This window comes from Cebus imitator, unplaced genomic scaffold (assembly GCF_001604975.1).
Source record: "Cebus imitator isolate Cc_AM_T3 unplaced genomic scaffold, Cebus_imitator-1.0 Scaffold211, whole genome shotgun sequence".
NCBI classification, from domain to species: Eukaryota; Metazoa; Chordata; class Mammalia; order Primates; family Cebidae; genus Cebus; species Cebus imitator.
This window is the reverse complement of record NW_016107526.1, coordinates 2,525,628-2,537,339: the sequence shown is the minus strand read 5'-3', so window position 1 is coordinate 2,537,339 and position 11,712 is coordinate 2,525,628. Positions and strand designations below refer to the sequence as shown.

Here is an 11,712-nt window from a genome sequence, read left to right as displayed (position 1 = left end):
TCCTTGGTCCCATTTCTGTTGAAAAATTTGATTCTCCTTGAGTCATAAAATGTCATTTATTCATTCATTCATTATCCACTCTTTCAATAAGTATGTTTTCAGCATTTGCTTTGTGTCTAGCATTGTGTTAGGTGTATGGATACAACAATAAGCAAAATAGACAATGTTGCTGCCTTCTTATTCTTCCAATTTAATAGGGATTAACAGGCAATTAAGCAATAATGAAAATGTTCGATAGGTAAAGAATCAAATGGAAACAGTTGGTTGAGAAGGGGGTTGTAGTCATGGAAATGTCCCAAAAGTAGTGATGTTTAAGCTCTTGATATGTATTTGAGAGCTATACTTTTTGTTGCATATGTTGTTTTCTCATTTTGGTTTATTACTTTTTACTACATAAGAGTTTTGCATTTTTAATTAGTCAAATTCCATCCATCTATTTTTTTCTGTTTTTTTTTCTTTTGGTGTCACTCAAAGAAAGGCTTTTTTCACACTAAATTCGATAAATATCCACCCACTTTGCCTGCTAGTCTGTTGTATGCTTATTTATGTGCTTGAATATGTAAATCCTTATTTCATCTGGAATTTATTCTGATAATAATTATGAGGTATAGAAATTTCTCTCAATAAATGGCTAACCAGTTATCCCAATATAAATTAATAATCCGAACTTTTTCATCTATCTGGAATGTCATCTTTATAATATACTCAATTATTTTATATTATTAGGTCTATTATGGTCTATATATTTAATTCTAATGATCTATCCTGAGGCCAATAGTATCACAGCTTTTTCGCATGCTACCTATGGTTACCTGAAAGTTCAGCATTTTGTATTTGGTGACATTCCTAAGACAAAGAAATGATAGATATTGCTTGTGTGTGTGTGGGTAGTGTGGCAGGTTTGGCTGGATGATATCTTAATCCTTTCAATGTTGGCACTTTCAGAGTTTTAAATTCCAGATGGGCTCATTGTTAATCTGGTCAATTTGTTTGCTGTTTATAACAAAGTAGATGCTTTTACATTCTTTTGTGTCACTCTGAAGCTCAGCTTTCAGTAGGTGGCAGTATTGCCAAACACTGTTTCCTGATTGGTTTTATAGAAGCATAGAGAAACAAAATGGTCTGGCAATTTTAGAATTTACCCCAAGAGCTTTAATTGATTAGAGGAGGCATCAGGACTATGTTACTTCTAAAGCTCTCTATGTACCCCTGAATAATGGCATAACCAGTGGTTTGCAGTGAGTCGGTTCCTCACATGCAAAACATGACTGGACAGATTTTTTTTTTAAGTGACATCTTGGCCTTGTGGGCATTTCTTTACTTGTCTTACACAAAAGTGCCTTTGGGCCCAGCCCCTGACTGATTTAAAGCCCAGAACTGTGGTTTTAAACAATGTGGTCATGGTGGAATTCAGGTGATTTTTATTTTCTTTCTATTTGGTAGTATTTTTCAGATTTCCCACAAAGAACATGTATTGTCTTTGTAATCTGAAAAAAAATCAACATGGGATATTAAAGATATAGTGGGAAAATGGGTGAATGTATGCCACAGAAGTTTACATCCTTTTCTGTTTCAATCATGTGCACATGCGACAAAATGAGTTCAGTGTTCTCTTCTTACCCCTAGAGATCAGCTCAGTGTTATTGCTAATCTGAAAGAGAATTACCAGCAGGAAGCAGAGACAGTAGAACTTTATCGCTTGGAACCACACCTGAGAAAATCCTTTGGTAGGTGAGAGGAGAGTGGGACAGCTCCTAGGGGATGTATTGGCTTATCTAAGGGGAGACGGTGAATTACCTACTATGTAACCATGAGACAGTGTAGGTTATCAGGATTTTGAGCACTAAACTTAATTTTAGGATATGCTACTGAAAGAGGATCTATAAATCTTGGAGTTTACCTGCAGGAACTACAAAACTGATCAAAGACTGGAAAACAGGCACTATGAATAAAAGATACGGTAGCTGAATATATTACCTTAAATATGCAAAGTCTGGCTAGGTAATTAGACAAATTCTTATCTCCATGAATAGCTACTACAGCCTTTTCAGACATGGAGGTGAAACCTGAATTTATTAACAGTCTTTAGTTGTACAAAGGACAATTGCACAGAAGGTAAGTGTTACTTTCACACTGAGACTAAGGTGAGAATGAACACACGTTAACCAAGCGAAAGTTATTTAGGTCAGGCATTTAGAGGAATGTGCTGAACAGCAAGATTGGGCTTATCAGTTAATAACTCTGCATGGATTAGTAGGAACTAGATTGAAGCTAGAGTTCATAGAAGTATGGGAGAGGGCTGAGGCAGGTGCTGAGAGCTGCCAAACTGGGCTACATCAAACTCTCAAAAACAAGGGATCTCAAATGAAATAGTCTTAGGGGATGAAAATGAATTAGATTCAGAAAAGGATATTAAGCTTAAATCAAGGTTTTCAGACCAGGGTAATTCTGGGTTGCTTGTTTTGCCAGGGAGTATTCACCCTAAGAGTCTTTAAATAGCCAAATAGTTTTACAAATATTTGATTCAGAAAATTGTGATTTTCTCATACAGCTTTCCATGGCTACTTCTTTTTTTGAAGCCAGGTATGCCTATAACCATGCATTAGTTACTGGTTCATTAGAACACAACTCTAGATTCAAAGAATAAGGCCAAAAACCAGCTGGTATGATCTAAATAGAGACCTGTGTAACATTCTCTTCCAACCCTTTAATTCCTTCACTTTGAATTAAAAGAGCTAGAAGAAAATTCCAAGTATAATTTTCACATCAGATATCAGGATGAGCTATATGAAATTGCCATTTCGTAGGTCAAAACAGTCAAATATAGGAAATTTCATATAATTCAACCTAATACAATAATTATTACAGTAGTGTTCATCCATACCTTTCTTCATCTTCACTAAAGCTAAAGGCCTTAATATATTTAGTTTTTAGGTCAAAATATTGGTATACATATAAATGTCTGTGCATATAAATATTGAGAAAAGCATAGGGTTGGGATTAAAGGTGTGTCTTAGATAAACCACTTATAGGCATCTAGCTCAACCTTCTATTGTACTAGACACTGGTGCCTCCTGTCTGACTTGAAGATTTTTCAGACCATGGAAAACAAGAAAAGAAGTGCAAAGACTTGATCTCTTAACCCAAGGGAAATTTTGTCTGAGAAATGGGCCAAAGGAAGAACAGGGGAAAGTATAACAAGATTTGTACCATGTTATAAGTTTAGTGAAGAAAGATCACAACAAAGCTGTGAGCAGAAAAACAAAGCATGTGGCTTCCTCCTTTCTAAAATGTAGTATTGCTTAATGTGTCCTGCTTTCAAGAGTCTAAGTGTAAGACAAGACACCAAGTACACATTGGAAAAGTCTTATCTGCATAGTCATCTAAAATGAGACAAGCTTAGCTTAACTAAAAAACTTTATTAACAATGTAAAATGTTAAATATTGTTACGATCTGAACTAATTCCAGCATGCCCTATAAGATTTAATACTATGCTGATGTGCAGACACCATGCTTCAGATTTCAATTAGAACAAAATGTAATAATATTTGATTTTACATTTGAGGGTAATTGTATATGTTACTACACCATTTCCTAACTGGATTACTTCATTCTCCAAGAAGCTGAAAAAGACACCATTGGATCAAAAAGAAATTAGTTGCCCATATGCATTTGTACGAAGGTATTAGGATTATTGTGTATTTACAAAATTTAAGTACTTTTTGTATGTGGCTTTTGTTGCATTATAAATTAAGATACTTTCATGTTGAAGCTCTTAGATTCTGACAGAATGGAAGACTAAATGTAAATGAGTGCAGAGAAAGCAATAGGTGAGGTGGTATATGTTTGCTTATAATATTATTTCTAATGATATTGATAGATTGGTTTTCTGAACACAGTTTTTCAGTTTTAAATAGATTTCTATGTTTAAAGACTTCTTTTATATATGATAATTTTTAACATGAGATCAGCAAGAGCTATAGATATACTATTATATGTGAAATATTTTTCCTCTGTATAATACATTTAAAAAAACCTTTAAATAATTTAAAAATCATAAATCTTGCATCTGTCATGGCATGGTTTGGAGCAGACATGCACAATGTCAGCTTTAAAATTTCCTTTTAAAAACAGCCTGCTTTTTGAATCTGTTCTTTTTTTTCTTGACGGCAGCTGCTTTCAAGTGTAAAATCATTTAAAAGGGCAGGGGGAGGCGGATAAAAGTAATAAGGAAGCATAGAAAACATAGTCAAAAACCAATAACTGTGTGGTTCAGCTGTCTGGAGGTCCTTGGGTTTTGTGATTTTTTTTCAGATGTTCTCAGTGGGTTTCCAGGAGGAGCCACCTAGCTTGAGACGAGACAACACAGCCCAAAGAACCGTCTCTTCCGTCTTCTCACCAGGGGGTATGGAGTTAGATTCAGAAGGCTGCTGTCATCTGTGATGAGACAAAATGTGCACATGAGTGAGGTATAGACACAACCACCTGCTTTTTAGGAAGTGGCTTAAAAAATCCACTATCCTCTTAATCAGGATTTGTCAACCTCAGCACTGTTGGCATTTTGGACCAGATAATTCTTGGTTGTGGGGGACAGTCCTGAACCCTGTGGGATGGTTAGCAGCATCCCTCAACTCATCAGATGCCAGTAGCACTGTATGACAATTTGTGACAATCAAAAATGTCCCTAGTTATGACCAAATGTTCCCTGAAGGAGAGGCAAAATAGCTCAAGGCTGAGGGCTACTGCTTAAAATTGAACTGAAACTGCTTAGAGGCAGTCTTTCAGTTGGGAAACGTATATATCTTATTGGAAAGAACTCATGCTTATGAGTAAGGCTGGCTTCTTTTCTAAACCTGCCTCTGCTATTTGCCAATTCTGTGACTTTGAACATGTAACTGAAGCTTGCTGTCTGTAAAATAGGATTTAATAAAACTTAGCCCAGGTGAGGATTAGATGAAATAATCTATGAAAAACATTTAGCCATGGTGGGTAGCTTAGTGTCTAGCACAGAGGAAGCATTTAGTTAAAATAGCTATTATTAACTATTTTCCTTTACATTGGATCATTATTGTGCCTTCATCCACCGAATTCATGTCTCTTCATGTGTCAATTATTTCCTCTTGAGTCTTTTCTCAGCACTTCCTATAGATTTCTGTATACAAGGGCATTCAGAAAAGACTGCCAGCTGTTGAATTAATATGTTTTGGTTTGAGATTTTTAGGATGATGATGAGTAGAGGAAGAAATGAACCAGTAAATCTAATCTGGTTCAAAGAGTTGGGTTTTTTTTTTAAAAAAGTGCAATCCAAAAGAGAAGATGGGTAGAAATATCCTGTTGAAACAGAACTGGCCGATGTGGGTTCAAGACACAAAGGACTACAAAAGGATAATCTAGAATTTTCCAACCAGGGCAGTGCTAGGACGTGGTCAGACTGGAGCTAAGGTCAACAAAATGGTTGATTGGCATTGGTGACTGTTAATGTACCTAAGCTTTGCCAAGACTAGTTGCATTTTCCTTCCAGAGTGGGGTAAGGAGTTCCCTCCTTTCCTCATCCTAATCTTAAAGGGGATGGAAGCTTGGCTAAGGGCACAGAAGCAGAAGTTAGATGAAGAGATAGCTAAAATGAAGAATGTGCCCCACCTCAATAGAACTGATTTGTAGAAGAGGGCTTGTTTTCCTTATTACTGAGCCTAGATGCTGTAAACCAAAAATAAAATTGTAAGTCCTCTCCAACCACCTGAATGGACCCCTCCTCTCAGCCGATTGCATTCCAAAGTTATCTTGAAAAACTAGTTCAAGCCATGTTGGGAAGAGGCAGTTGAACTTTCTTCATTATACTCTCCTCCCATTTGGGATTCAGACAAAGCTGACTGGAGTTAACATCACACAGAGACCTTAAGACTGATAGAACAGACTCTTTAAGTCTGATAAGAAATATTTATAATTTATTTTCTCTGAAGCCTGCTACCTGGAAGTCTCATCTACATGATGATAAAACCTTGATCTCCACAACCCCTTATCATAATAACCTAGACATTTCTATTGATTTCAGATCTTTAGATAATAACTCAACCAACTGCCAATCAGAAAATCTTTGAATCTGCCTATAACTTGGAAGCCCCGCTTCCAGTAGTCCTGCCTTTCCAGACCAAACCAACATACATCTTATTTGTATTGATTGATGTCTTATATCTTCCTTGGTATAATACCAAGTTGTAGCCTGACCTCCATGGGCACATGTTCTCAGGACCTCCTGAGGCTGTGTCATGGGCATGTACTTAATCTTGGCAAAATAAATTTCAAAATTGATTGAGACTTGTCTCAGATGCTTTTTGGTTTATAATGCTCAGAAAACTGCCGAGAACAAAAATAGATCCTGGCTTTCCAGTCTTGTTACATAAAGTTTCATCTAAGTGCCTGGGCTTCTCCTCCCCTTCCCAAAGGCTCTAATGTGTCACACTTACTTGTAAATTAGTATCACCCACCAAGGTTGACAGTGTTCCTTAGAATGTTGCACTATGTTATATATTTAGATAGAACTAGAGTAGCAAGTCCAAGCCAGAGAAGAAAACAGGCACCCCCGCTGGGCATATCAAATGAATCAAACACAGTCTACCCTCCCAGTCTCCAGAGATTAAAATCCTCTCTTAAAGCTCATATTCTGTTAACATGGAGAAAAATAGGACTGTAATTGTCCTTTCCATAGGGAAAATAATTTACTATAATCTGGATGTCAACATTTTGAGAGTGAAAAAGAGGATATCTTTCTTTTAAAGTTAACTTGCCCCCAAATAGTTAAGACACTGAAAACAATGTTAGATACTAAGAATTAGCCTCATTTTTCAGGAGAATGTTTCAGAGATAGACCATGAAATATTTGGAGCAGAAAGAAATAACTACTTTTCTCGTCATTTTTAGGACTCTTACTTCTTTAACCATGAATTGATCAATGTATTTAACCTGGTTGGATATGGCAAAGATATAGCAAACTCTGAAGGGTACAGAATTTTACCTTTCAGTATCTCCTTGGACTCTGACTGACCTTTCTGAAACTCAAATTCACCCAGATCTCAATGCTTCCCTAAAACAGAGTCACCAAAACTATGAAGATATTTATGAGAAAGAAAGATATTCATAGTGCTCTTTATTTAAGACTTGGAAGATCTATTTTCTGAGTTCTGGTATCTCCTTCCCTTTCCCAAACAATTATCTGATTTGTGGAGGGATTTAAGAGGTCTTCATATGTTACAGAATGCAACACTGATGTATTTTGCTCCTGTTAAATGAGGAAATGTCTACCACAATGTTATATTTACAAAGGAAAATGTATATGTTTATGTTGTGGTTGTATGTTTAGTTCCACTGTCTTGTTTTTGTATATATTAAAAGCAAGTAGGTATTATACACAGACATGAAATTTTATCAAGATCGACCCTTATATCTGTGTATTTATTACAGTGGATTGAAAAAAAACCCAAAGCCTTTCAATAGCACAGCCTTTTGTGCTATTGAAATTCTCCTTGCTCAGCTTTCTTTATATATATATATATATATATATATGTGTGTGTGTGTGTGTGTGTGTGTGTGTGTGTATAATCAGATATACATGTATATATATACAGCACATGTATACACATTATGTACACATACATACACAATATACATATTTATGTCTGTGTACTCTATGTCTCTCTCACAAGTGAATAGAATTGTTAGGATTGATGAGAAAGTGCTCAGATGTTAAGCAAAGGGTAGGCTGCCCATTAAGGACAACTGCTGGTTTTGGGCATCTTTGTTGCACATTTGTGACACCTTTGCCTTGCTTAGAGCTTGTCTGACCATCACCTAAGGCTGAGGTGATAGAAAAGCTCAGAAATTCTTGGCAGAAATTCAGAGCAGCTTTCTATACTATGGGGAGCTGACACGTGCAGTAAATGCTGAAATTTACCAGCCAGTAATGATGCCTGGGATGGTCTAAAGTGCATCCAGCTCCAAGGAAATGTGTCTCTCCACATTGATTGAAATCCTGTCTCTGAAGGCCTATCTCAGGAGCTCCGGGGTAGGGCCAGAGAATCAGCATTTCTTACAAGTTCTCAGATACTGCTCCTAGTCCTAAAACCACACTTTCAGAACCACTGAATAAACAGAAGAGCTGCAAGAATGTAAACAAAAGGGAATGTTTCCCACTCATTCTAAATTTTCTGGAATTATCCACTTGACCTTATCAGAAAACCTTTGATTTTTATTGCAAAAATTTGTTTAGATGTGGCTTATAATTAAAACTTTTCTAGCATCTTTTCTCCAAAGTACGCACTCTCAGAAAACTATAACCTAAGACAGTTTTAAATGTGAAAATGAAAGGTGGAAAGGGAAGCAGAGTAAATAAAGCATAGGAGAAACTTAAAAAAAAAAAAAGTAGGAAATTTGGCCACCAGTAAGTTCAAACCTCAGTCATTCAATGTTTAATTCTTTTATAGTATTTAAAAAATTTTTATTTATTTTTGGAGAGACAGGGTTTTACTATGTTGCCCAGCCTGGTCTTGGACTCTTGGCCTCAAGCCATCTTCCCACCTCAGCCTCCCAAAGTGCTAGGATTATAGGAGTAAGCCACCATGCCCAGCCTCAATGTTTAATTCTTGAATGCTGCTAAAGCCAGGGACACTGCAATTCCCCCAAACCACTTCTCCATTGCTCAAATTTATTTTGCTAATAAAATATTACTTACACAAGTGATGAGAAATGCTTCCAATACACTGCAGTTACACATTTCTATTCCAGGGGAAAAAAGAGACCCTCAGGTAACCCAGTGGTTCGCAAACATTAGCTGCATCAGCATCATCTGAGGGCTTGTTAAAGCACAGATTGCTGATCCCACCTCCAGAATTTCGGAATCAGTAGCTCTGGGGTGGGGCTAGCGAATCAGCATTTCTTACAAGTTCTCAGACATTCCTGCTGGTTCTAAGAGCACACTTTGAGAACCACTGAATTAACAGAAGGCCTGCTAAGTACAAGGCTCTACATTGGGTACTGAGGATAATGCCAAGATGGGTCCTAATAGAAAGATGGTCCCTGGCCTCAAGGACCTTTCCTTGAGTAATTATGAGGCTTCATGAAAAATACCATAAGAGAGATCTGAATACATTGCTGTAAAATTTCCAGGCAGGGGAAGTGGGGAGATTCCTCCCATTTGTAGGAGAAGGAAGAAGATGTTTGTGGAAGATTCATGGAGGCCCTGGTGTACATGCTGGGCCATGAGGAATGAGAACATGGACATTTGGTGAAAGTGGCAGGGGATAGGCATTCTGAATGGAGGGAACAGTGTGAATAAAGAGAAGTGATCAAGGGCAGCCTATATTTGGGTCCAAGTGAACAATCCAGTCTGGCTAGAATGAAGGGCTTGTGAAGGAGGAGATAACCCCACACAGAACTACTTAGAATTCCCTAGCTATGCCTATACTTTCTTTTGGCTGCTGCCTTTGCACTTGCCACTTCTCTTTTCAGAAAAATCCTGCCTCCTTAGACAAATGGCAAGCCCTCCTTCAGAGATTAAACATTTTCCCCCCGCAGTCTTTTCTGACGCTACATGCTTCTGCATTCCCTCACATTCCCATTGCTTCTATAAACAATCACTGCAGCTCTTGGCACATCATCTGCATCCAATCCCATCTTCCCACCATTCTTTAAGCAACTCTTTATAAAAGCCTTAATGAATTTACCCTGGTTGCCCCAGCTCATCATCTGCCATTCACTTCCCCTCCTCCTTAGCCAGGCTTCCATGCCCAAAATTCCAAGAAAGCTGCTTTTGCCAAGAGACTACCTTGTTAGATCCTGTGGACACTTTCAGTTCATATTTAGCTTAACCACCGTCCATTCCTTCTTTGCAACCTTCTTTGGTTTATTTCATAATGCTCTTATAGTTTTCATCTCAGTCCCCTTTGTACACTGCTCTTCTTTCTTCTCAAACCTTATGTTTTGGTATTCCGGGACTCTTGTCTGTGCACACACTGTTGGTAGAGCTTCAATTCCCACTATGCTGATGATGCTCAAATCTGTATTTCAGTCCTCTCATACCACATGTCTCACTTCAGCACTATTAACCACTGAGCACTGCTCCGGAGGGTTCCCTCATGTCCAAATGTTGTTCTCTGCCTTTATTACTACTCCTGTGTTTTTTCTAACTTGGTGACCAACATCATTATTTACTCCATTTTCCAAGTGTGAACTTGGGTTTTTTCCTTGATTCTGCTTCTCCTTATGCACCACATCCAATTCTCTCTGTCCTCCTCTCCAATCCACTACTTAGGTAAGATCTTAAGCATTTCTCACCTGGATTACTGCACCTGCCTCCTCATGAAATCCTTCCAGTAGCTTCCAATCCTCTTAACATGGCCTAAGGCACCTGATACAGTCCACCTACTTCTCTTTTCTCTCTTAAGCCTCTTGTCTAGAGACTTTCCTAACTACTTAAGGGCTTGTAGTTCATTAAAATCCTTGCTTTTTCATCTCCCCATATGCCTTCACACATCCAGAATCTTCTGCCTAGACTATCTTTTTTGTATCTCTTTCTTTAGCTAACTGCTACTTGTCCTAAAAATTCTCAGCACAGATACCTTCTAAAAAGCAATCCCTAATAATTCCCCATTTTCAATTCAAGCTTGGGCTAGATGAGAATCTAATATACCTTGTAGCAACCCACGTCTGACTGTTATGGCATTTTATATTGTGAGCACTAATTTCTGTATCTTTCCAATTGTGTCTCTGTGTATGTGTGTGTGTATGTGTGCATGTGTGTGTGTATGTGTGCGTGTGTGTGTGTGTGTGCGTGTGCATGTGTGTGTGTCTGTGTGTATGTCTGCATATGTACTAGTTGTTTTCAGCCCAACCCTGAAGGCTTTACCAGAATCTGTGTGAGAAGAGGCATGCGGCATTTGGAAAGGTTTCCCAGGTGATTCCCATCCAATTTTTTCCTGTTGTGAGGGACAGGTTTTAGTGGGGGAGAGACATCCCCAGCACCTAGCACAGAACTTGACACATCATTGGTGACCATTATATGTTTGATACTGATGGTGACAAAGGCTGCTGGAGTGAGAGGTCTGTTTTTCCTTCAGTAGATATCATGAGTAGACATTTCACATTTATAAGTAGGAACTCAACATAATAGAGTAATACATTAAGAAATTAGGTTGGTTTATATATGTCACACTGAATCCTGGACAAGAGATTGCAGAATTTGCAAAGGATATGGGACTACCAGTGAAACTGCCCAGAATGACTTTCAGGCAGCAGCTAGAAACACAGACAGTCTTTATGAGGCTCTTGGGGGAAGGACCTAAAAGGTCATCTCTATGCTAGATGGTGGCATAATTGCCCAGTGCTCTTCAGCCAGATATCTGAGAACTCTTCTGCCTGACACAGCCAGGTTTGGTTCTGGATATGGGGGTCCTGACTGGAGCAGCATGCTATGAGTTTGGGAGAACTATTTCTCAGCTCAATTTAGTCTGGCGTAATACTGTTCACAGGAGGGGGACTCGTTTTAGCCTGGGTCAGTTCCTGACTTACCTACTTCCAGACTGATTCTTGTGCATGGCATCAACGACCAAATTCTATGCAAGAGTGAACATACCAACACCTCCCACAGCATTCATTAAGTCAGAATTTTGGAAAAGGTGAGACTGTCTTTCAGGCTTAATTTATTTCTGTTGATTTGTTTT

The 11,712-nt window shown here is 38.1% G+C and overlaps 1 protein-coding gene across 1 annotated transcript in view; it reads right to left on the bottom strand.

Annotated features, from left to right (window-relative positions):
- Positions 1 to 542: 542 nt before the first annotated feature.
- LOC108317878 (regulator of G protein signaling 7 binding protein) overlaps positions 543 to 11,712 on the bottom strand; it is a 110,331-nt gene continuing 99,161 nt past the window's right edge. Inside the window, exon 6 of the mRNA XM_017548582.2 lies at positions 543 to 4,438. Within this exon, the coding sequence (XP_017404071.1) occupies positions 4,347 to 4,438 (92 nt within the window). The 3' untranslated portion in view covers positions 543 to 4,346. The remainder of the gene's footprint in view (positions 4,439 to 11,712) is intronic.